At 47.6% G+C, this 26,670-nt stretch overlaps 1 protein-coding gene and 1 long non-coding RNA gene across 3 annotated transcripts in view; both read left to right on the top strand.

Moving 5' to 3' along the window:
• The window catches only part of FBXL7 (F-box and leucine rich repeat protein 7), a 352,371-nt gene that overhangs the window by 85,265 nt on the left and 240,436 nt on the right, over positions 1-26,670 (top strand). For both annotated transcript variants that reach the window (XM_038535441.1, XM_038535442.1), the window contains exon 2: positions 1,499-1,588. In XM_038535441.1, the coding sequence (XP_038391369.1) occupies positions 1,499-1,588 (90 nt within the window). The remainder of the gene's footprint in view (positions 1-1,498; positions 1,589-26,670) is intronic.
• LOC119876215 lies at positions 9,083-11,336 on the top strand. Its single transcript, XR_005358697.1, has 3 exons — positions 9,083-9,633; positions 10,678-10,907; positions 11,025-11,336. It is a non-coding gene; the product is annotated as an uncharacterized LOC119876215 (long non-coding RNA).

Genomic DNA, 26,670 nt, shown 5'->3' with positions numbered 1-26,670 from the left:
GGCGTAGGTCTTCCACGCTCACGTGGGTGTTGACCAAATTCATTCCTTGCCGCCGCACAACTCACAGCTGCTTGCTTCTTCAGGCCAGGGGGCGACGGGGGGCATCTCTTTCCTCTGGACTCTTGGAGAGAGGAGAGAGCTTACCTATTTAGGCCAGGCCCACCCAGGATAATCTCCCTTTTGATGAAAGTCAACCGATTAGGGAATTAACTGCGTCTGCAAACCCCCTCACTATTGCCATATTCTGTTGCTTAGGGGCAACGTCCCTGGAGGGAGCAGACCACCAGCTTCGTCTGTTCAAGGGGCTGCAAAAAAATACCGCAGACTAGTGGCTTACAACAACAGAAATTTGATTCTTGTAGTTCTGGAGTCTGAAAAGTCCAAGACCAAGGGGTCTGCTGAGGGCCGGCTTCCTGGCTCACAGGTGGCTGTCCCGCCCGTGTCTTCACGCGTGGACGGGCCGAGGGGGCTCTCTGGGGCCTCTTCTGCTGCTGCACCTCCTGCCCTAATCTCCTCCCGGAGGTTCCCCCTCCTAATGCCATCCCACTGGGGATGCACTTTTGAGACGCCTTCAGGGGCAGGGAGGGGACACATTGAACCTGCAGCAGGTGCCATGGGCGTGGACTTCAAACTTGCCTCGCTAGGCGGCGAGTCCGGCTCATATTTGCAGACTTCCGTGTGACACGTTGACAGTGCTGAGCAACGTTCGAGCAAGTGTTCCCATTAACAGTTGGAAGAGTAGAAACTCTGCCGTCAGCTGAAGTAAGACGGTTGGCACCAGGGGTTTGCAGCCTGGGCACGACTGACGTTCCTGCTGGTAACTCTTTCCCGTGGGCGCCGTCCTGTGTGCTGCACGGTGCCGGCCAGCGCCCGCCTCTGCCCACCCGGGTGCCGGAGGACACCCTCCCCACTGCGATAACTAATGGAGCCAGACATTGCCCGATGCCCCCTTGAGGGGGAAACATCCTTGCCTGATGACTACTGTATTAGGTGCATAAGTGGGGGTTTTGTTTGTTGGTTTGTTCGTTTTTTAAAAGAAGAACCTATTAAAGCAGGGAATTTGGTTTTCAAGGTGATACATACAACTGCCTGGAGTCAGCGGGTTCTTACTATTTGGATGATGCCTCATCCTTAGGTGTGCTTTTGTCCGGCACCGCGACACGTATAGGTTAGAGTTGCAGATAAAGAATTAATACTCTAGACGCGTTTCCCACGCGTCCTTTCTTACCCACACGGATGCCAGAGCGAGATCACGCTACCGTACGTTTTATGGTCTTGTCTGAGTTTGTAGTCGAGCTGTACTATTACGGGCTTCGGTTCCACTCTTACGTGGGCCGGACGTCCAACACATAAGGCGAGAAACCTAACCGACTCCATCCTGGGGACTGTGGCTCCCTTCGTGGAAGCAGGTGGTGTGGCGCCGGGCGGGACGGAGGGGCAGGCGGGTCCGGTTCTGAAGTCACAAAACTCAAAAGCTGCTCCTTCCTGTCTTCTCCAGGCAAAGGCAGCTCAAGCATCTCATCCGACGTGAGTTCAAGTACAGATCACACGCCGACCCAAGCCCAGAAGAATGTGGCTACCAGTGAAGGTAGGCATCTGGTCTTCATTATCTCTCTCCCTGTGTCCACGGCGCAGGCTATTTTTGGAAGACAAATAAAATGTGTGAGTCTCAGTTCTGTTCTACTGAGTGGGAGCAGATGAGATTCTTAAAGATGAGGAGGCAAAGGGTTTCCCAAGTTTCTTTTTTGGTGGTTGTGCTGTTGTTATCTGATAAAGGGTTTTGGTAGGTTGCAAGGGCTGTTATTTGGTGGAAATGCAATAGGCTGACTTTTGGGGGGTTTTCAGGAGGTTACCCGTCCTGTGTCCTCAGTGTGCAAAACGCTATGATCGTAAAATTCCTGTGCTGTCACTAGAGGTTCCTGCAGGAGCTTTCGAAGCAGGCACACTCGGGATTCAGGGTTTTGACGACGGGCAGGTCACGGTCATGTGATTTGTAGAACTTGAAGTAGCCAATATGGGGGGGTAGGAAGTGAAGTCTGTTTGATTATTTAAAGAATACGTGGAAAACCCTGCTTCTCAGGACAAAGGTCGGCTCTGCTGAGATTCCTGATATAGAGTTTCACTCCGTGTCGTAATACAGGTTGGAATTACTTGCTTTGCCTACCGTCCAGAAGCCTCCGTGTTATTACTCGTCGGCGTGCGGGCGTCACCGTTCCTTGCGGTAGTTGTTTGCTGGAACGTTGGCCCAGTTGTGGAATCAGTCGTTTTTATTTTCACAGGAAACGCAATTAAGGGAGTTCTTTCCTGAAAAAAGAGCTCCTTTTAAGTGAATTGCTGAATGCGGGTCCAGCGTAAGACCTCGACCCGGGTCCCGTGGGGGCCCCAGTGGGAGGTGTGCGCGGATTCTCGTGACACCGTGCAGAGCCCGTGGCTCAGAGCGTGCAGCGTGCAGGGTGCGTGTGGAGGGACGCGTCCAAGCTCTGTGTGCTCCGTGGTGGCAACGCAGGGACGCGTACCCGGGACGCGACATTGGCCATCTCGGTGCGTGGTGGCCCTTGATCTGCGTGGCCGCGTGCCCATGAGTGAGGAGGGCCCTGCCGTGTGTGTCTCCTCTCTGGACATTCTTGGGGGGTGTCAAGCAGACTTTCACAACTGGGTTAGATTCCCCGGGGCTTCCTGCCCTGGCGTGGTTTTGCCAGCATTGTAAGGCGAACAGATTGGGTCTTCCCCTCCATGCTGCGAAGCCCCCGATCAGAATCCAACCTTAATTTTCTGCCTGTTAATTCCAACTTGAGCACCAAGTCATTCTTGAAATTCAGTTCTGGTGATGTGCAAGTCGGGTAAATGGATTCTAGACGTCTGCTTTTGAGGCCTCCTTCCTAGGAGTGCAAGTCCCTTCGCTGTAACTTAGTTACGAAGCTCTCATCGGAGATCTGTGGTTTTGGGGGGCGAACGCTTCTTTCCACCATGATTCTGGTCACTCTGGTCATAGTCACAGTTCAGCTAATTCGAGTGGCTGTGGAAATAGAACGCTAAAAGCACGTTAAATAATCCCTCTGCATTTCCCTCTCCAGACTGAAGTCCTCATATGATTGTCTTTTCCTTCTCAAAACCAGAAAATACAAAACCGTGTGGGCCGAGTTGCAGGGTTGGGAGGGGACTGTGGGCTCCACGCACCGCAGGGATTTAAAATTTTCATTTTGTTCTGCTTTTCCTTAGGAAGATTCTTTCGATGAAAGGCTCAGCCAGTGTTTTATACATTTTTGTCACAATGCATTTTCTAGCATTCTAGAAAAATGGGAAAATACGATGTTCATGTGAAACAGAAATTTAATAACCGGGCTAAATAACAGGGGATTTTTTTTTTCCGACTCTTAAATGGAAGAACCGCATCTCTGTGAGCGAGGCAATCTATATTTTTGCGTGTCTGCAAAAGTCAGCGTCTTTGACTGTTTGTATGTATGAATCCGGTTTGCTACTGTTTTTTAAATCAATGGAACTAAAAAATATTTCTTAAATGAGTTAGGTGTGGGTTTTACTTCCATGAGATTGTGTCTGTGGGGTGTTGGCTGCGGAGCGGTCTCGGTAGCCGCCCGGCTTTCGGGGGGCGAGCAGCCAGCGCTCGGCTTGTCGCCGCACAGGTGCCGGGTCTGGTGGGCCCGCGAGGGGACGGGAAGGCCCTTGTGCCCTGGAGCCAGCTGAGGACCCGTGAGCGCTCGTGTCCCTGTGCGTCCGGAACTGTGGGACCTCGGGGGTTAAGCGATGGTCCCAGATGAGTGACGGGCTCTCCAGAAGCGGGTGGACCACCGTGGCTTCCTCGGGCTCCTTGACCCTCCTCGGAGGGCTCCTCACCCCTGAACCCGCAGCACCCCCTTGGAGAAACGCAGGCTGAGCCACGCGGGTTTCCAAAGACCAGCGACAGGGAGAGGAGGGTGCTGGGGCCAGCGGGCTGGGCACGTCGGGGTGGCCGCGACCTCCTCCCTGCTGCGGGTGGGGCCCCCGGGGAAGCAGCTGCGTGCCCGGCCGTGGGATGTCCTGCTGCGGGGGCCCCAGGCCCACAGTGGGGTCGTGCAAGCCTTCCTGGGATCCCTGGGCCGCGGGTGTTGAGTGGCAGTGCCCGGCACGGCCCGCAGACGTGCAGTGACCTGCTCCTGGAGGGGCCGCGCCACCTCTGGGGAAGCCCTGGCTGTTGGGCCTCTGGAGGCAGGGGCCCCAGGGCCTGAGGGCGTCGCCAGCGTCCCTGCACCACGACAGCTCACAGCCTGGTGCGGGATCCATGCTCCCCGGGGACCTCCGGAGCACCCCTGCACCATGACAACTCACAGCCCGGTGTGCTGTCCGTCGGGGGATCCATGCTCTAGGGACCTCCGGAGGGCCCAAGGGGGTGCACCCGCTGGTTTCTCAGAACCTTTTCTTTTTAAGCTTTTCCTGGAGAGTCTGCAGCCTCTGCTTGGACATCAAGTTCTCAGCAACCACGCCTGATTGATGGCCAAGGCCTCAGTCACACTTACGGCATCTAATGAGCGTAAGGACTTAGGCCCCTGCTGTTGTCCTGGTGGCCCCACTCATCGACTTTGGGTCCTAAGGCTGTCCCCTAGGCCTGGTGGGCACAGCTGGCGATACGGTTTGGTTTCAATCCAACGGACGATGGGATTTTCGTACCTAAGTGGCAGCGTCCCATTCCAACCCCATTCCAGAGTCCCGTGCCAAAGCTTCATGCATCTTCCTTTTGTGAGCCCTGAAGCCACACCTCTTTTAAGGCGTTGGCAGCTCTGGTTGCAGAGCAGAGGTAGGCTTTTAAGGCATTCCCCTTGATAAATGGTAGACGCTCTCTTTAAAGCCCATTATACGTCTTGTGACAGTTTAAGTTCTTGATTTCCTGACACTGTAGGGGGTTTGGGTTCAAGTGCAGAAAGCTGGAAACATTCCATTTTTTCCCAACGAAATCTGCATTCCGGCATCGTAAGCCACAGCTTAATTCTTTCCAGTTGTGTCGCTCTTCTTTCTGTTATGCTTTTTTTTTTTTTCAGTCTTTCTCATCCACGGGGTGTTGAAGGAACGGCCTTTGACCTTCCGCTATGAAAGTCACGTCCAGCCCGTGGTTAGAACGTTGCACACGGCAGCCAGCCCGAAACAGAGTCCGTTGGGTTGGGTTGGGTCATGAGGCCGCTTCCTAGAAATCGTAAGCTCAGCCTGGCCTTCGTCTTTCTGAGAACAGGGTTATGAGGATGTGGCTTGACTGGTGGCATCTCAACAACTCCGGCTTCTCTTGGGCCTGGGGAAGGTGACGCAGTTGGTTCAGAGGCCAAATGTAACTGGCTGCTGAGGAGTCCGCTCCATCCAGCTGCTCTTTAAACATATTCAGGTTCAGATTCTGAACCCACTGACAGCACAATTTATAGGTGTGATGGCTTATAAATGCCGTTATCAAGCGGGCCAAATATGGAATCATAGGATTTTTAGAGCTACAAAGGCCTTGGCAACTTTTCTGACCTAATACGCTCGTTTTACAAAGAAGTCCCTGCGGGCACAGAGAAATAAAGAGATTTGCTCAATATTACACACCTAATAAATTGCCGAGCCGGAGTTTGACACCGTGTTGTTTCAGCGAGCGATGGTCAATTCGGGGGGGAAAATGCATAACCTTTGAAAAAAGTCGTTGCCTTCTAAGTGGGAGCCACTTAATGCTGTCGTGTCCCTCTGGTTGCTCGCTGCCTGTTTTGAGCCGGTTGCAGAGCGGAGGTAGGCTGTTCGGGAGAGTTTAAGGTGAGAAACACTGGGTTCAAACAGAAAAAAGTACTTTCAACGGGAGGAGAGGATCTACTTCGACTGGTAAAAGGATCTCAACCCACTTACACAGGTCAGCTTCTCACCTGGAGATGGCAACACTGCTTTTAAGTTAGCCCGTGATTATAAAAATAGCCTTTTCATAAATGGGTTTAATACCGTTTTGGGAAATCTCCCATTTAATTAACTCCCTGAAGGAAATCGACTTTAAAATGTTTCATTTGAGCCACGAGTGAAATGAGTTGACACGTAAAGGATTCCTTCCACCGTACCTAAAATCACCACTTTATTTATACAGTCGTGGGTTAACATGTTTTCAGGGCCCAAATTAGACCAATTCCAAAGGGAGGTATTTTGAAAATGCCCAGGAATCGGGCTTTGTTTTGTTCTCTTTGTCTTCCGTATATTATTTTCATTCTGCCTCTCGAACAAAATTCAGTGAGTCACTCGGGAAGGGAAAGATGATGCTTTTAATTCAAGGTAGATTTCATTTCCCTAAACAAAAGCCTTTCGACCATCCAGCGAATTCCACACACATTTTTGGGATACCTATTATTTCACGCTGCTCCTCGCGCTCTCGTGAGGATTATTCATTCAGCTGTTCCGTTGTCACATTGGTCTTGCGAAGACGTGTAGGTGTTTCACTTGGCAGATGACAATAGGGAGACTGGGAAAGCATCAACGTGGCCCAGAGTCCTGGAAGATCAGCAAAAGGCAAAGATGGTTATGAGCTCTGAATTCCGAGTAAGATTTTTTTTTTCCTGATGCTTGTTTTGTAATTGTCGTTAGAACTACTAAGAATTTCACGCTAATCATGCTTATAAATATTTATATCAAAATATATTTCAGGAGCCCTTACGAGAAGTACCTTTTGAAAAGCCAATCCATAATTGTGTTTAGATTGTCAGTATTACACATGGAAGTGTGGTCTATGTATAATCTAGACATTTACTTTTTATTTTTTTATTTTTTTTATTTTTCCCTTTCTCTTTTTTATATATATTTATTTTTTATTGGTGTTCAATTTGCCAACATATAGAATAACACCCAGTGCTCATCCCGTCAAGTGCCCCCCTCAGTGCCCGTCACCCAGTCACCCCCACCCCCGCCCTACCTCCCCTTCCACCACCCCCAGTTCGTTTCCCAGAATTCTTAGTTATTGAAAGCAAAAGTCGATATTCCAAGCTGCCTTTTTTACTGAACCGTTGAAGGGTTAGTTTGCTGGTTTTCACAATTGTGTCCTTAATACGCTGCGTCAGACAGACTCAGGGTTTTAAATTGATATTTAAATTAATCATGATATGGGTTCTCTAGTGCGCGTACTCTAGAAGTAGTGATGGTTACATCATTCCTGTTACTTTAAGACTGAGCCAAGCGGTGATTCTTTAACTGGAAACGCACACAGGTGGGAGAGACCGATCGTAGAGCGTGTGCCCGGGGAGACCGGAATTATGCCTCCAAGCCGTCCTTCACCATCAAATGCACCTCAGTCCACGACAGAAGAGAATAAAAACATACAACGTAGGAAGAGGAATAAAAAGTAAAGAAGTGGAGCTAGTAAATGGCACAGAAAAAAGCCTCTTTAAAAACAGCGACAAAGTGACATCTATTCAAACTGGAAGGGTGGTGGAGGGAGGTCACGGGTGGGAGAGATGCCAAAATCAGAAATGGAAATGTGCTGTCGGGAGCTTTGACCCAGTCTGTGAAGAAGGTGATGACCGATTATTACAAAGATTCGTTTGCCTTCGGAAATTAAGTTTCAAACATAACTATTGCTGAAAACTTTGGGATCATTTAGGAGAACCGTACAAGGCTTTAACTGTTGAGGCTTAATGTGTTTTGGTAATTAAATTAACAAGTCACCGCTTCACGACCAAGTTTCTAACTACTGCCTAATTCTAAGTTAGGTGACTTTTGAAAAACCGCACCAATTATATTGGGTGATTTGAGCATATTATAGATTCAATGTGCCCAATTTAATAAAGAAGTCAAATTTACATCTGAGGATTAGTTTAAGCAGTGGAAAACTCATCAGCTTGGTCTCCACAAAATTGTCTTATAAGCCTAAAAATGTGTAATGAAACCCTAAATACCATCTCAGACTCAAGAACTAGGTTTAATTTCTTAAGGGAATTATCTTCCAAAATGAATCATCCAGAATGGCAGAAATGTCTTTTAATAGTCTCAGAAGGAAATTAGGTTTCTGTGTGTGAGTGTGTGAGTGCGTGTTCCAAGGTATCTTAAAGTAATACTTGACTGAGGCACCCAGAGCCCGTCAGTGCCTTTAAGGAGAGGAGTTAGGAGAGAAAACACTCGGCCTTTCGCGTTCTCGTCCCGAGTGTAAAATCATTCGATGCTTTTCTCTCACCTCCATTCTGTCATTTGCCATAGACGCTCAATACATAATCGATATATTTCATTCTGGTTCATCTAAACACAACTAAGTGTACTTGCGGTGAGGGCTGGGATCATTTCTAAGGTATCAGTGACCCAATAAGTTAATTCAACGGAAATGTAGTAACGGGCGTGATCTGGGTGCAGATACACTTGCTTAGGCCGCGTGGGGAGACCACAGGGCGTAGCCAGTCACAGGTTGGTAGCACAGAGAATGGCTCCTTTCCCACATGTGCTTTCTTCTCCTTGAAGAACTTTCAGAACTATTTTGGGTGTCCCTTAATGGATTTAGGTGGGGCATCCGTCATTCTGTCGCCTTAAGCAGGCATCTTTCACCGTGTTGCCGTGAGCTCTTCGGCTCCCACAGAATCTGGTTTCGTGGCGGGATCCTCTGCCGCCAGGACCGTAGCAGCGGCGGGGGCTGGGGGCGAGCACTGCGCGTCAGGCCAGTAGCGATGCGGGGGGCACGAGACTGTCCTGACACCTGGTCTCGACAGGTGCCCTGGTTGGGGGAACTAGGGAGAGAGTCCTGGGAAGGGCGTCACGGGGGCTGCCCCCCCCGTGTGGGCAGAGGCGGGAAGGTGGGCGGCTGTGTGGAGGCCGGAAGGCTCCATCGGGGTCCCCGTGGGGAGAGAGGGGGGCTTCTGAAGAAGCCGCTCCCCGACAGCATCGATACATTCACACAGAGCTTTGCGCCTCTGGTCTCCCACTACAATAGTCGGTTACCGGGGGCTGCACATTCTTTGTACTGCGTCCGGGACGGATAGGCCCGCACTCTGTGACCCTCTATACCCACCGCCTTTCTTTGGGTTATTGGGAGGGTTTTACGCTAAAAGGCTGGCTCCGGAGCTCATCGAAGGCAGACGGGCATAGGGAAGGGGTTTGGGACCAACATCTTAGGAAGAATAACCTGATATTGGAAATATTTGCCCTTTACGGTCATGGACACAGTCTGACCTTAAAATCAGGTCAACACGTCTGTTTACTTCCTCTTTGAGTAGGAAATAACTTCCTGAGGATAAACTCACTTCCTCAGGAAGTCCCAGGCTTCCCAAGGTGGTTGGGCTGATTAGTAAATAATGAGAGAAAAGCCCTTGAGCTCTCAGTGTGTTCCTTTAGATTCCATATATTTAAAAACGTAGAGAATCCCCATTACGGAGGGAATAATATACAAGTAATTGAGATATTACTTGTGATCATTAAGAGGTGATTGAGGAATTGTTATCAGGAAGCAGAGAGCAGTACAGTTTGTCATAGTAAGTGTAACTGGGAAGCTTTAGTTGTTTATGACTCTGCTGCCGTCCACGATGGGGCACCTCCTGCCGCCGCCTGCCACCTGCTACGCTGGAGGACGTCTGTTCTTCAAACAGCTGCGTGTGTGTGGGCTTCACAAAACCAGATTGCTCTGCACTGGGGAGAGATTCTGAGCTGTACAGGAAGGAGACGCAGCAGGTATCTGGGAGATTGAAGAAGGAGATTAGATGGGAAGAAGAGATGGTGGAACTGGGGGGATGTTCTTTTTTTCTTTTCTTTTTTTTTTTTTTTAAGTAGACCCCATGTCCAGCATGAGCCCAACATGAGGCTTGAACTCTCAACCCTGAGATCAAGGGTTGGACGCTCACCTGTCTGAGCGACTCGGGTATCCCTGGGAGATGTTCTCACATCATGGGTGGTAGTGGCTTCCCAGAGGACACTTTCCTGTGTCCCTAAAAATCCTTAGTTGATCTTTACTAAACTCACAAAGGGCTTGGAGGGAGGGGATTTCCTATAGAAATCAGGGAAGGGCTGAATTTTGAGACTGTCCACTTATGCAGAGACAGCAAAGCCAACTGATGAAAAGTCCATCAGTTAACACTTCCTCACTATTGCAGTTTGCACAAATGGAAGCATTCTATTATGCTTATATTGTGTTGTGTGCGATGATATTCTAGATAACATATTCACTTTCACAATTTATATTAACTTTTTTTATAAATGTATTTTTTATTGGTGTTCAATTTGCCAACATACAGAATAACACCCAGTGCTCATCCCATCAAGTGCCCCCGTCAGTGCTCGTCACCCAGTCACCCCACCGCCCGCCCTCCTCCCCTTCCACCACCCCTAGTTCATTTCCCAGAGTTAGGAGTCTCTCATGCTCTGTCTCCCTCTCTGATATTTCCCTCTCATTTATATATACAATGGAATATTCCTCAGCCAGTAGAAACGACAAATACCCATCATTTGCTTTGACGTGGATGGAACTGGAGGGTATGATGCTGAGTGAAATAAGTCAATCGGAGAAGGACAAGCATTATATGTTCTCATTCATTTGGGGAATATAAATAATAGTGAAAGGGAATAAAGGGGAAAGGAGGAAAAATAACTTTTGTTTTTCAAGTCTGATTACCAACTCACATTGTTCCCATTATCGATAATTATTATTCTCTTCTTGATGCTTGATTTTTCACAACTTCTTTTAGGGAAAACCTTAAAGCATCTCATTTGTCCTTCCAGCACTGTCCTTCAGACTATTAAAACACCCCCGATTTCTGGCCTCAGAAGAATGTTGCAGGTCCATTTGCTTTTGTTGTTCCTGCCCAAGATATGGAATCAGTCATGCCCAATGGGATTTTTTGTTAGTGGGGTAACGTTTCAAGATGTAAATATGGGAATAAAGCAAAGGATTCCTGCTGCTATGGGCTCACTTTTGATAAAGTTGGACCTGGAGGACGTATATTTTTAAGGTACCAGTACACATTGATTTTATCGATTTATAATATTGTGTGTTATACATCCTTGTACTATGCTTATACTCAAATGATATGAGATTTCACTTGCCACTAAGACTTTCTTCTATTCAGCAACCAAAGATGTAACTGAAGTTGGGCCCTCTCCATCAGATCTTCAAAAGTGCCCGGACATGCCCGATGGGAGCAGTGACGAGCAATAGGCTACAGCTCCGTCAAGGTAGCCGCTGCGTGAGTTACGTGCTTGCTTTCCACCGATAACTCCATAGGGTCACTCCTGCAGTTGCTTGACTCCTTCAAGGAAGGAACTGTGTTGTATCCCCCTTTGTATGCCAAGTGACTATCACAGTGATTGCCATTCAATAAACATTTGAAAAATGTTCATTAAGTGAATGAATGGATTCTTATTCAGATTCTAAAAAAGGAAGAGCCCCCTAGATTGATTTTCCCACTTATGGTCACGAAGACTGTGACATCGAAAGCTGGGCAAATCCAAGGCAATATACGAGAGATAGTTAATTTTTAGAAAAAAGAATAACGCCATGCCTTAGGAAAACGAAGCAAATCATAGGACTGTTAGCCATTGATTTGCTTTTAGTTGTCTTTTGTGTTACGGGAACAAACAACTTCTCTAAGCAGCATAGACACGTCAGAAGGAGGAAGATATTTGGAACAGAAGATATCTCTGGTTTCTACGTTTTCATTTGTTTCAACATTTTTAAGCCAAAAGAAAGTTTGTTGTCTGTTGAATGTTAGCTCTCTAAATAACCAGTTTCTATCAGAAAATTTTTTAACACCTAAGATCACTAAATGAGATAAACTTAGAAATACAGAGCTGTAGAGCTGTTTGGCCTCGGTACATCAATTTTAAGGGCAGAGGAAAACTATTCTCTACCCCTAGCCAATTTAATTTTATTAAACCTCTTTTTAATCTTTTTAAACCTCAATACATTGAATCATTTCAATTCTTCACTTACTGATATCTCAAAGTATCAAATTAGAGCCTGTGGTTCTTTAACTGATGAAACTAGAGAAGTAAGTTTCATTTTATTGGCATAAAATACGGCTAGATTGGCCAGTTAATAAATGTGTTCAGGGTTTTTTTTTTTTTTTGAGGGGGGTGGTGGTTCACTGACTTGTTATGAAGAAATGTTACGGAATGCATTCCTAAAGAAGAAAATAATGTTGTTTTTTCCCCTTTTAAAAACGCATTATCCTAGAACCAACCTTGACCTCAGATTGTCTTTTGCAAACTATATTCTATTTTGTAGAAAGTGGGAAACTGTAAAGTTCATGTTTTGTTTAGCTGGGTTGGAACCGATCAGTACAGAGATTAGGGAATGATCTCATTCAATCTCAGAGATCTACAAAGAGCTAAATTCTGGTAATGGGTGCATTTGGAAAATGAAGTAGGAGGTTGAACCCTGCATTTAATATGAATGAGAAGGGGAATCAAAAAGCTGTGCGACAAAAAAAATGCTCCTACTCTTTTTTTTTTTTTTTTTTACTCCCCATTTATGGGTGATACAAGTTACTTACCCTTAATTTTCTTCTCTGCAAACCAGGAATAATAATATTCTCTACTTCATGTGTTGGTTATGAGGAGTAAATTCAAAAACTATATGCGGTGTGACTCCCTGTGTGTATTATCTGGTCTCGTTTCAGCAGCTTACTCACAGCCACTCGCTGTGAGTTCTGTATCTGACCTTGTCCAGGGACAGGAAGACGTTATATGGAAAAAATCACCCTTAAATGAATTCACCATAATTGCAGTGGAAATCCCAGTAAGATTTTAATTTTGAAACTTGACCAAACTCTACTTTCTTTACCTGGAAGGATAAATCCAGCGTCTCTAAGTACCCACCATATGTGGACACTGAATTCAGTTCAACGACACGTCTGACGTTATGTATGTTGAGTTACTTATGTGTGTTGAACTCATTTGTTGAGTGAATACATGTACGTATGAGGACATCCAGAAAAATGTTGGAATCGAGTAATGAGAGTAACATTTCCTAGCGTCATGAAAATGTATCATACGTTTATTAATACTTAAGCGTGGCGTGGTGGGGCTTGGTGGAATGGAACAGGGTTCAGGGTGGAGCTAGTCGTACGTGGGAATTTAGGGTATGATAAAGGTGGCGTCCTGCGTGGGCAGGGAGAGAAGCCGTGTCAACACATCCTAACAGGAAAATCAGCCTCTGATTTTAGAGAAAAGGAACAGGGACAACCTAATGTGTTCCTGATGCCAAAGTAAATTCTGGACGGATGAAAGATTTAAATGTTCAGATTAAACGTAGATGAATTGTTTTACCATCTCAAGGTAGAAGAGCCTCTTAAAGCGTGGAAACAGAAGTCGTCTAAAGCTAGAGAAGGCCACCTGCGCGTGTGGGCAAGTGCGGCCAGAGGAGGGAGGAACATCTTTCCGTTGTCAAATATGTTTGGCTTTTCAGTGAGCAAGATTCAGCACCCCTCGCTTTTTATTGCTGGACTTCTCGAGGCTGTTGATGTGTTAGTGTATGTTGTTAATTTTCAAGTAGTAGATTTTATTTCACAACCTTTTTTTTTTTTTTTTTTAATCCTTAACAACCTGGAAATGTGATACGTGTGAATCAAGAGCCTTACAATATGGGTACACGCTTCGGCCTAGGGATTTCACACTAGGAAATCTCCGTAAAAATCTGCATTTTAATTGGAGATTAATTTGAATTTCTGAATTTTTATAATGTAAAAACCTTGGTAAAATATTTCATGGAGACATTTATGTGTCAAAGGCCTGCTTAGGTATTAAAAACATATTCAGTGTTTCCTGATACGGGAAAATAGCTAAGAGAAATGCATAGTGTGAGGCATTTCCTAGGAATTCCACAAATAGCATTATACTTGAAGAGGAGAAAGACCGAGAGGACATGTTTCAGGGTGTCACGAATGATTATCACTGAGTGAATTATAGATTATTTTTATTTTGTGTGTTTTCCAATATTGTGTAACTTCCCGTGGCACAGAGGTAATTAACAAGCTTATTCTTTAAAACAAAACAAAACAAAACAAAACAAAAAACAAAACAAAAAACAAAAACAAGCTGGTTCTTTTATAAGAGCCGAAAACGTCTCTTTTGCTAGTTGCTTTTGGAATTTGGTTGAATGTGATATGACAAAAGTTTCAATTATTTGATTTTTTTCATGATTAAGATTTACGGATAAAAATGGACCTTGCTGTTTCTTATCCCCGTTACCTCAATATGTATTCAGCACCCAGCAGGGCAATGATTGCTTGCTTTCATGGTTTGCTTTATAATCAATTTTAAAAGACTTTTCCTAAACTTCAGAACTTGAAACTTAAAACTTCTTTCCATTAGTTGAATGTATTTCCGAGACAATTTTTCTCTTTTCTATCATTTATGGAGTGAGGTATATCCAATATCTTGCATATATTCTGATTCATTCTGTATTCATTTACTCAGTGATGTTTTCACTCCCCAAAGTATACAGAATGCCAGGTGCTGTGGCTGGGGAATGAGAACTCCTTGGTGAGCCAAATAGACACAGATCTGACCTTCTGGAATTTTTTGTCTTACGAGGACACAAATATTATAGAAAAATAAATCATAAAAATAAATCATTAAAAATAAATTATATTCTAAGAATGCCTAGAAGTAAAAATTTAAGCCAAAGCCTGAATGATGGCCAGGAATTAGCAAGGTAAAGATGTAGGTGAACACTGGGAAGGTGTGATGGCAGGTGAGTGGAGTCCTGGTCATCTACAATTGTATAACAAATAACCCTAAAACAATGCATAAGTTTCCTGTTGCTGCTGTAACAAAGTACCACTAATTTAGCAGATTCATGTAACAGAAATCTATTACCTCATAGTTCTGAAGGTCAGAGGCTCCAAATGAGTCTCCAGTGACTATAATCTAGGTGTTGGTGTGGCTGTTTCTCTGGAAGCTCCGGGGGAGAATCCATTCCTTGCTTTTTTCGGTCTTGGCTCACGGTCCCTCCATCATCCGAGCCAGCACCGTAACATTTCCGAATCTCTCTCTCCCTCTGACTCTGATCCTCTGTTTTCCCTCCTGGAAGGATTACTTTGCATCTACCCAGATATTCCAGAATAATCCCACCATCTCAAGATCTGTAACTTATTCACATCTACAAAGTCCCTGTTATTATGTAGTAACTCCAAGTTTCTCGGGAGTAGGACATGGATGTCTTTGGGGAAGCGTTATTTTGCCTTTGACATTTATTTACTTGAAACACCAACCATTTTATTATATGTCACATTTTTTTTTCCAATGCAAAACTTGGGTGGGGTTTGGCTGTAATTCTTCTGTTCCGTGTAGCGTGGGCTGAGGTCACTGGTGGTATTTTGTTGGTGGATAGGCTGGTCTATAAGGGCAACAGTGTGTGTTTGCACCTTGCCTAGGATGGCTTGACTATCAGTTGGAGAGTCTACAGGTGTCCTCTCTAGCAGGACGGTTTCAGAGCATCCGGACTCCTTACATGGTTGCTTAGGGTTCCAGAAAGAGTATTTCAAGAGACAGGAAGTGGAAGGGGAGGTGGGTGGGGAGATGGGGTAACTGGGTGATGGCATTAAGGAGGGCACTTGATGGAGTGAGTACTGGGTGTTACGTGTAATTGATGAATCCCTAAATTCTACCTCTGAAACTGATAATATATTTCTTACATTTAATTTAAATTAAAAACATTTTTTTAATAAAGAGAGAGAGACAGGAATTGGAAGCTGCCAGTTTCTTAAGGCCTGGATTCAGAAGTTAACACCTCTTCGCTTCTGCCCTATTGTATCGGTCACATCATCGTGGAGCCACCGAGATCTGAGGGTGGGGACCTTGACTCCACCATGTCATGTGCGCACGTTGATATATTTGCAGCTACTTTTAATCAATACGGTGGATGGGTAGTGGCACAAGATCCCACGAAGAGGGATGAAGCGTGAGAAAGTCTTAGGGCTTCTCTGAACAAGGGCTTGTGTGTATGTGTAACCTAATGACAGAGGAGAGGTGACTGGATGAGTAGGACCTTGTAGACCACATCAGGTTTGGGTTCATTCTAAGTAAGGAGGAGCCCCCGAGGACTTTGAGCAGGGACAGATCCTGGCTGTGGGCGGTGGGGGAAGCCCATGAGAGGTCAGTCGTGGCCGCCTCGGAAATAACAGTACGTGGGACTAGTGTGGTTCAGACTCCTGTTCAGCCACAGCTCTCTCGTAGCGTATGGCCGAGGAGTGGGGTAGTGTGGTCAGTGACGTCCGTGAACTCTTTGTCGCTTTGAGGTCAATACAGAAATTGAGAATTAGAGAAATTGAGAAATTAGAATCCTTTGTGACCACCTGACGTGCCGTGGGACCCAGAGGGATGAGCATGGGCTTGAATTTGGTATGTCTGCTTTCTGTTTTTGCTTTTGACTTTTATTTTTTCTTTTCATTTTTGTCTCGTTTCAGTATTGATTTTGAATTTGAAACCTGAAAAAAATGCTGGTATTTTCCAACTATCTCACCCTTCCTGGATTGCTAGAGCACATTTTATACCTTTCCTTTGTGTCTCTCTTGGGCGTCCTGGACCCTCCTCCTGGGACAGAAACACCTCCAACTACCTGTGCTGGATTTCTTAAGACTCATTTCGGTTTGCTCCTGTGACACGTGACTGCCGAGGGCTGGCACGGAGCTGTTCTGCGACGGTCTGCGGACGTCCCTGACACCACTGCTCTTTCATAGCATCTTGCCAGTATTTGTTTGTCATACTTGCATCTGAATTAAGTTTTCCCCAGTTGCATTAGCCATGTAAGACTCCTTGCTCATGGGGACAGGGGCCAATTTGTGGTTGGCAAATGCTAGAAAACATAGATTAAAGCAAGGAATCCTTTAAAAATTAATATGTGGGCTGTAAATGGTTTCATTAACTCAAAACATATTTATTTGTTTTCTAGTCCTTTGAAGTTTGGTCAAAACCTTCTGTTTGAGTATGTGGCTACTGATTGGAGTTCTGCAGTGTGTTTTCTTGCATGGGTCACGGAACAGCAGATCTTTTATAATTTTTGGTGTTGTTGCCTTTCAATTTGGTAGGATGAAATACACTTTTATTTTCTCAAAAGTAACAGATCTAGTAGAAAGGGGAGGACTACAATATGGAAATGTTAGGTCATGTACTTAATCAGAAAGCCACAGATTTTAAATTAGAAATAGTGCATTTTCATTATGGAAAAAGGAGCAAGATGCAGAAATGGCCCAGTTTTGCAAGTACCGAACGCATGGATGACACAGCCTTACATCTTGGCAGAGAGAACAGGTACGTGTGATGGTCTCTCGGCTCCTCAACTGTTCTGATTCTCACTCTGCTAATTAAGAGCAGTTGATACATTTAGATACTCTTTACTGATAGTTTTATATTTCAGAAACTAGAAAAAGTAATGATGAGAAAGCAAATAAAGTCTTAAAAAATCAATTTTAGTATATGTGTTGCCGAAGCGAGCACAAATAAAAAAAATCAAAAATGAAATTTTGATTGTATAATCGACACCATCTCCCATGAGCAGAAATCGGAGCCAGTGTGAATGGATCTCTTTTGAGCTCAGAATTTAAAGCCTGTGTGAAGTGGATCAAGACAGGTGCAGAACCAAGGGGCAAGTCGTACCGAGTCTTCGGGATTACTGTGGTAGGAGGAGCATGGCCAGTGAGCTGGGATGGACAAGAACAAAAAGGCAGCAAAAGTGCGCAAAGTCATGTTGTTGAGAGTCATGCAGGAAGGTGGAGTCGGGGGACGCTGGTGGCTCTTACACATCTGCCTTGGGCTCAGGTCACCACGTCAGGGTTGTGGAATCGAGTCCCGTGTCAGGCTCCCTGCTCGGGGAGGGTCTGCCTCTCCCTCTGCCCCCCTCCCCACTTGTGCACGCTCGCTCTCTCCCTCCTTCTCAAAGAAGTAAATAAAATCTTCAAAAAAAAAAAAAAAAAAAAAAAAGGAGGGATGGGAAGCCTGCCCAGGAAAGCATAAGGCAGTGCCAGACAGGGTATCGCTTAAGGGGAGACAGAGGGAGGGCAGGACACAGGGGCTGGACGGTTGTCGGAGCAGCAAGGGGCACAGCCCGTCACCCCGAGGGTGACCCCGCTGGGCCGGCCTCTGCGGCCTCTGCAGCCTTCCCTGCGTCGGCCCTGCTGAGGCGGCTGCGGGGTCAGAACCGTCTTGGGAGCGACAGGCAGAGAGCAGGAGTCCCGTGCTCGGCATGACAGGCCACTAAGGGTCTTGAACTAAAGCACCCTTTCCTGGCCGCCTCTGAGTGGGGCCGGGCCGTGTGATCGAAGGTCGCGGCCCCCCAAGCGGAGGGTATCAAAGTCTCCAAAACGAATGCAGGTCAGTGCTGCCGCCGCCGTCGCAGCTCCGCGGCCCGAAGGACGGGCACCTTGAACGTCGTCGGCCGTCCGTGTAGACCGGGCCTCTGCTCCCACAGCCGGTCCAGCCGGCTTCGTTGGCTCGACCACGCCCGTGGACCAGCAGCTCGGGGCCGGGGCGGGGGCCGGGGCCAGGCCGTGCGGGAGGCCGAGGGGTCCAGCCGGCAGCAGGCGGGCGCAGCGCAGCGCCCAGCCCGGACACGCAGCCTGCGGTGGAGACCGACCCGCGGGGCGCTGCAGCTCTGCTTGATGCCTGCTTACGGCCCGGGGAGGCTGGGGAGGCCCGGGAGGCTGGGGAGGCCGGGGAGGTCGGGGCTGCACAGGCTTCACGGAGGAGCCCGAGTGGGCCGCGGGCCTGGCGTGACAGGGAGCGGGAGCCAGCAGGTGTGGGGGGAGCCTCGACTCGGGAGGGCACCCGGGACCGGGGCGCTCCGGGAGCTCGCTAGAGGCAGGGGGCTTCCAGGCTCCCCCAGACCTGCATTTCCACAGGTTATCTGGGTGCCGCGCAGGTAGGCTGACATTTAGGACCTTTACTGTAGGGTGCGTCTAGGTCGGCGCCCTGTGCACCCAGTGGGTGGTGCGGGGGGCGGGCATCGTGGTCCCTGTCGGGCTGACTTTAAACCACACCCCGCGGGCAACCATGACCTGTTGCAAAATCCTAGCAGCTTAGCAAGTAGTTGGTTCACCTGGGCCTTGAAGGTTATCGGTCTGCAGATCAAGCTGCACCGAGGTTCCCGAAATCGCATTTCTACGGTATTTACGGAAAGGGGAATTCCAGCATTTGTGATGCTAGAAAATAGACCCAGAATGAAGCCACTCCTCTGGCGCTCTCCTTCACGTGCCCCGAGCCTTGCAGTGGCGTCGAGCTGCGTAGACCCCGGGGTGGCCTCCCCACCCCATCAGCGTCCGAAAATGAGCTGTCAGCGCGACCTTCTCAGGAAGGAGTGCTATTTGGTGTTTCGATCACGTCTGGAGGGACTTTCCGATGAGTGATGATCGGGAGAGCTTGTATGACGGGTGGTGTTCGTCTCTGGCACCGTGATTCATTCTTGAGTTTCCAACTTGTGGACCCCGTCTGCTGCTTTGTGTTCGGAACTGTCTCTGGGACTGAGCTGGGGCTCGAGACTCAGACAGGCCTGGCCTCAAAACGGGGCTTCGTAATTTATTGGACCTCAGCAAAGCTCGGCCTCTCATTCGAAAACCATGAAGATCACAATGCTTATGCCTCAAGTTACTGCGAGCATCAGAGTGTAATCTGTGTCGAGACGGCTACGTCACGGGCTCCACGTGGGATGTGCTTAAGGCACCGCTGCCGTCGCTCATCCTGAGGTACGGACCCGTGTCTGCTGCCGTCGGCCAGGACGGCCCACGCTCGCACCCAGGGTCCGGGAGCGGAGGGCAGACAGCGGCTGCAGCGCCGGCGGGCTCCCCTGTGCCTGCTGCCCCTGCCCGGCTCCGTCGTGCCTGCCGCGCCCCCTCCAGCCCCGGGCCTGCTGTCCCATTGGCTGCTCCTTGCCTCCGTGTCTCCCCTCCTGGCAGCAGAGGGGCCCACCCTCCTTCAGGATGGCCTCATTCTAGTTTTACCTGCGTGGGCACTGCCTCCAAACAGGGCCACGCGCTGGGGTAACGGGGCCTGGGACTTCACAGCATCTCTGTGGTGGCCTCACGGTGACGCATCACGAGGCTTGGGGGCCAGTCTGCTTCCTCCGTCCTGGGTCTTCCCCATGACGCCAGGCTGCGCAGCCTTTGTCATTCACGGGGAGCTGCAGCGTCCGGCCCGCGGGAGCAGGAGCAGTCGAGGCAGGGATGCTACGGCGGCACAGCTGGCCCTGGCTGAGGCCCTGCGGCCCGAGCTCGCCGACGCACGCCAGCAGTCAGGCCGCGGGGGGCCTCCCGCCCCAGGGCCGCCACCCGCTGGCCTTTTGCTTCTGGAAATCCATAACCTGTTTCTCTAGGTTCCCAGCAAATGCACTACATGTTCATGTTTTAGGGGCTTCTTGAAGCGAGCCGGTGTCCCCAAACCTTTCCCTGGGACTGAGATTCTGCCGCGAGGTGCCTCCGAGGCAGAGGGTGCGTGTGGGGCAGGGCCCTGCACACCTGGCTCCTCCTTCCAGACTTGAATCTCCTCTTCTCCTTCGCTGAGTGAGCCTGGGAGGCCGAGAGAGGCAGGCGGTTGTGGTTGCATGGGAATTCCTTTACAGGGAAGCAGAGGGAGTAGAGGTAAGGGGTAAGGGTCCCACTCAGGCCCTCACTGCCATTTTGATTACGGGATTCGCTTTACGTACAGAGAGCCCAGACGTTTGGTTCAGCGATACTATGTCCCTGGGAGGGCGCTTCTGGATGAGGTGAACGCGTGAATTAGTGGACCAGGAAACAAATGGCCCTTCCCAGTGCGGGTGGCCTTGTCCAATCCGTAAGAGGCCAGCAGAGAAGAAAAGGCTGGGTGGGAAAGGGTTGTCCATCTGCCGGCCTGTCTTTGAGCTGGGGTGTCAGCCCCTCTTGCCTTTGGGTAACGGCTCAGACTTGCGCTAGAACTTAACGGCATCAGCTCTCCCGGTCCGCAGGCCTCCTGGCTCAGACTGGGACCACACCACCACCCTGGTGGGGCTCCAGCTTGCTGACTGCAGGTCTTGGGACTTTTCAGCCTCTGTAATCATGTGAGCTCATTTTTTAAAATAATAAATCTGTTCTTACATATTATCTCCTGTTCAGTTTCCCTGGCGAACCCCGACTATGTATTAGGCGATGTGACATCCAGCCTATTTGGGGATCCAGGGAGATTTTGAAAGAGCAGTGCTTTCTGACACATGATTTCAGTAATCTTAGCAGTTAAAATAATTGGTATTTTCTTTAGCTGAGAGATCCGAGAGCTGTTCTCCCCATCCCCGAGCCTGGTGATCTCTTCCTGTTTCTCCCAGCTGCTTTTATCTCCCAGTGTATGGAAAAATTCACACACATTTGACTTTTTATGTGTTTCTGCATTGCTTTCTGGTTGTTACGAAAAGAAAAATGACACTTGCTCAAACCCATGTTGAAGGCGGCCGGGGCATATAATCCCTTGGGGTGCCACACGCAATGGGCTTTGGTGCCCACAAGCCCCCGAGAGTCAGAGATTTCCGGGCTCGTGCACCTGTTCCACTCAAACTCTAGTGAAAGGGTCTTTCCTTGCACTTGTTTTCTGGTCCAGAGGAGCTTGGAGTGGCTGGAAGGATCAGGAACTTGGGGCTGTGAAGCCCGCTCTTCCTTACCTAAACCCAAACCCTTAAGCGGTAGGAGAGCTACCAAGGCCTTTCAGTAGGTTCTAAATTCGAGGAAATTTGGTTTGTTCTCAACCCAGCTGATGTCACGGAGCAAACCAGGCTAACCTTCGTAGCCCTGGAGCGAGACAGACCCTGACAGGCTTCCGTGTGGAAAGTGGGGAAGGTGTGGAAGGGGAGACGCGGGATCCGAATCAGTCCTCCACTGATGTTCACAGTGTCCCGTTCTCCTACATCCTTCTGTCTCACAATGACCAATTGCCAGCCTGTTCAATTGATTTTGATTTTATTTAAGAAAAAGAACCGTGGCATCTCCCTTTCGAAAATTCAGTGCAAAACTCTGAGCACTTTTTTGCCTTTCTTCTTCTGACCAGAGAACCATTTTTGCTCATCTCAATTATAATTTGTTTAACAGATTTCATTTGCTTTTCCCCACTTAATACATGAACCCTTTTATGTGTTTAACTGTTATTTGTTTAAGAGGGTCTGCAATGAATAATGCAATGAACAGCCAAATTTTTCACGTAATAATTTTTTATGAACCATACAAAGACAGCTTGAGTTGTATAAATCTAAACGAACTCACTAGCAGCCAGGGTCCCAGTCCTCAGGCTTCCTCATGGAGCTGCTTCTCTTTCTGTACGTTTGAATTATTAATCTATCCCACCTCATCTTTCCTCCTGTTGCAAAATTTTCGAGAAAGGAACCAGCTAAACCTTGCTAGAGATTTGCATGAATTTTAATTTTTAAGAACCAACAAATTCAGCCAAGAATCACCTCGTCTTCTGTATCCTACTTGCATTTCGTAAGTTAGAACCTTATGTTAAAAAGAAAAAAAAGCCCAAAGAGCAAAAACATACAACGCATGCTGGCTTCCCCACCTGAAATGGAGATGTGCAGGAAGGTCTGGGGTGGAGAAGCTGATTTTGGGTGGAACAATATGCCGAAACCCTCACTGTCTTTCCTTTTACTTTCTTTACCTCTAGTATTGCTGCCAAGGTTGGAAAGGCAGGTGGATGAAGGTTTAATTTCTTTGAAATATTAAGTAAGGAACTTTGAACCTGCTTGACTTCCCCAGATCAGGCAAGAATTGGAGGGTGAGCTCAGAGAGTTTGAAGGAAGCATTTGTTTCTCTACAATACAGGGTTGATGTCGATGAAGACTGGTTTGGTCAAGGAAGAGGAACTAGTTCTTGCATGAGCAGCTGGTGTCATGCGCTTTGAGTGTCTGTTGATGGGGAACAGGGATCATCTGTGAGTGAATGTAGAGGTGACGACTTGAGTTTGATCTGAGGCCGTGTCAAGGTCTAGCAAATAGAAGAATTTCGTCCAAATTAGTCCTTGGATGCGTGTCTGACTCAATGTATTCATCCATTATAAAACCAAAAGAAATGACTTTTGAATTAAACATTGTTTTGACAACTTATACTTTAATTCATTCAAAGGAATGGTGAGTGTGTCAGGCCACAATAACTTGCCTCGAATTTCCCTTTTCAAATCCATCCTCACCGATATTTTGCTATTTATGCTGATGATTTGGAGTAAGAGTTAAAGAAGAGTCTTATTATTGCCCTTATATGGGAAATGATATAACATCTATGTTAAATGGCGATGACTCCTTCTTTCCTTCCATATCGAGAGAGAGAAAGAGAGAGAGAGAGAGTTTATTTAACACTTTTGCCTACTTGAGTAATGCTTCGTTTCTAAGCAAACACACCATTCGTCTTGCATGACTTCAGTTTGAAATTTACTTTAGGAGACTGGATTTCAGCACATCACAGACGTGCAAGAAGCTGAAGCCCTAATGAGACATGCTGCTTTAGCAGAATGAATGCGTCTTCGAGATGCTCCTTATTCGATGGGTTTTACATCTAGAGAATCTAGTATCCTTATGAGGAAATAAGTCCGTTTCCCCACTCACCTGAAATTGGAGACAAACTGACACACAGGTGTGCTCTGGTCACAGTGCTGTCACCGCTGGATGGGCCCGAGCAATGGCAGAGCTAAAGGTACCGGCAGCGAACAAGTTCGGGACAAATCTGCACACTCCGGAGGTTTTATACTTGCCTTGTTCCTGTCCCAGCTGGGAGCTGACCCGCTCTGATCATCAGCGATTTTCATGGACAAAGTGATAGACCAGATTTTGGAAAGTAATTTTCCATTTTTGTGGTGGTGGCGGTGGTGCTTTTTCATGAAGCCCAACTGTGTATTCATTAGTTACACCCTTATATCGGTTGACGTCTTCATCTGGTGGCTGAGTTCCATATGAAAGCTGTCTCAGGTTTTCTTATATATTTTTAACCTCTTTTTTTTCTTTCTTTCTTTTTTTTTTTTTTTTTGAGATACGATTGACACATAACATTATGATGGTTTTAGGGATACAACACATGACTTGAAATGTTATATATTGTGAAATGTTCACCAGAATAAGTCTAGTTAACATCAGTCACCTTATAGTTACAAAAAATTATTTTTCTTGTGATTGAGAGCTTTTAAGAGTTACTCTTCTAGCAACTCGCAACCATGCGGTACTGCATTATTAGCTGTGGTCACCATGCTGTACCTTATATCCCGCGACTCATTTTACAACTGGAGGTTCATATCTCTTGACCCTCTTCACCCATTTCACCATTGTTATTTTTTTTTTCATTTCACCATTGTTAAATTGTTTTTAAAAAGTATCTTAAAAAAAAAGTATCTTTATCACTCTTAGTCTCCTTTGTAACAGGCTTACTTGGGTCAATTCTATATGAAACTTTACAGATTGAAAGTTCTGTCCAATAACAAAATAACTTGGCTGCGTTGTTCACTTGAAAATGACAACATAATTGCTTAGCCTTCCTTTCAAACACGGAATTTTGGCTTGTTTAGAGCTTGTTCTCTGTTCTAACAATCACCCACTGCGATTACTTCATTCATTTGTATTTCTAAGAAACTTTAAAACTCTTGGAGGCATTGAGGTTTAATGGGTGTGGGCAGAGGTGGGAGGAGGAGACATGTTAGAAACCACGGTTAACCCACTAACTTGTTGGGTAATGTCGGAAATTCAACCTACCGAACACTCCGTCGCCTGGTTTGCAGAGTGAGGATGGTGTACGTGCCTCCCATCTTCTACTGCAGGAGGCACCAGTTTGGTAGGTCGTGAAGGACTTGCAGAAAGCTCTTTCTTTTTGAGCATTTGTATAGTGCTCAGGGAGTCACTACTTTGAGTCTGGAATTACTCTCGTTACTTCCAGTTGATCCTTCGGGTACTCAGGTAAGGTAGCTTTGTTATGACCCCCATTTTTCAGATGAAGAAACTGAGTCAGAGAGGTTAAGGAGCTTGCCTGAGGTTATACTGCTGGTAAGTGGTCAACTTATGAATTGAACCCAGACAGTCTGGCTCCAGAGTGAAGAACTTGAAACAATGCCAGGAAATGATTTTCACCAAGTTTAGCTGGAACCGGGCTTGAAAACTGTCTCAAATGCTGCTTCTATGGCTATGGCAGGAGCTGAATAGATACTCCTACATTAATGGAAATTAGACATTCTCCTTGGCTGATCTTATCCCTCAAAATCATTTTCAGCTGTTTCAGAGCCTTGGAATTGCTGGAAATGTTTAAACACCACATTGTTGATTTAGCTTATTTTGGTGTTTTGCAATCCCCCCTCCCGTTTTCTCTCTGCTTGACTGTTAATGGTGTGTTGCTATGTGATACTGAAGGGTGACTGCTCCCCCCACATGTTGAGACACTATGGACTATGAGTCTCAGAGATGTAGACTGTGTCATGGTGCGCTCCGCTGGCGGTCCCAGGGGACGGCGTGACCAAGTCCTATTCCCCCCAGATCCCAGGAGCCAGGACCGGCCTGGTCGGCTGTAGAATTCACTGAGGTCTCGGATCCTATTTTGTGGCACTGGACTGGCCGGAGATAACGTGTCTTCAAATCTGTCTGTTGGTCCAAATCACAAAACCACCCCAATTCAGTCCGGTCTTTGGATGTGAAGTGGCACCAGTCAAACTCTGACACCAGCTCCGCGTGGGGACGTCCTACACTGCGTTGGACTGGACTAGCTTCAGGACGGGAGCAAGGTGACCCTGCCAAGAAGGCAGCTCCGATCTCTACGTGACCTTGCAATGCCAAGAGTGGTGCCAATCATTCACGTTTATTTCGTACTTAGAAGGAAGTGCCACAAATAACAGCAGCTGAGCTCCACAAATTCTTACGGTTTCGACAGATGATGCATTATTGTCCACATTCCCAGGGTGGGAAGTAAGACTCTGGAAAACCAGGGCAACAAGCGCTCTGCTGTGGACTTAACCCCAAGTCTCAGGGCCGAGCCTTCCGGCGGCCCCGTGAGGCCGCGTCTCCTGTGTTTCGTGCTCTTTCCCGATGCTGGGAGGCGACCGTCAGCTCTTCATGCTGTCTGAGGACATGGCACGTTCCGAGTACAGCTAGTAGAGCACAGCAGGTCTGGGCCCGGGAGGGACAGGCCACGGCTGCAAAGATGGGGCGGCGCGGAGCAGGTGCTGCCGACGAATCCAGGCCTCAAGAGGGCGAGGAACGCCGCTTGCTCTTTCCCGCCTCCTCCTTCCCGTGTTACTCACTAGGCAGCCACAAGAATCCTCGAGAGGAGAACACGTTTAATCACATATATTTTGTACCAGCGGTAGTAGAAGAGGAGGGGAGGCGCGCTGACATCATGGGAGGGCTTGGGCATCCCTGCGTGCTGTGGCAAGGCCGTATTTCTTCATCTTTGCCCCAGCCCGGGTACGCAGTCGTACCTACACTTTACAGATGAGTAAACTTAGGATCAGAAGTGGGAGTCCTGGGGATCCCGGGGGCTCAGTGGTGGGGCGTCTGCCCTCGGCGCAGGGCGTGACCCGGGGTCCTGGGATCCCGTCTCGGGCTCCCCCCAGGGAGCCTGCTTCTCCCTCGGCCTGGGTCTCTGCCTCTCTCTGCGTCTCTCTTGAATAAATGGATAAAATCTTAAAAAAACAATAGAAGGGGAAGTACTGTGCCTGAGCTCACAGCAGGGAGTGTCTGTGTCAGAATTTGAAACCAGAATGTCTGTTGTTTCTCACTTTCTGGGGCTGCCTCTCTAAAGCCTGGAGGTGAGCGGAGGCGCT

This window comes from Canis lupus, chromosome 4 (assembly GCF_011100685.1).
Source record: "Canis lupus familiaris isolate Mischka breed German Shepherd chromosome 4, alternate assembly UU_Cfam_GSD_1.0, whole genome shotgun sequence".
NCBI classification, from domain to species: Eukaryota; Metazoa; Chordata; class Mammalia; order Carnivora; family Canidae; genus Canis; species Canis lupus.
Note: the sequence above shows the minus strand (reverse complement) of the source record. Positions and strands in the feature narration are given on the sequence as shown.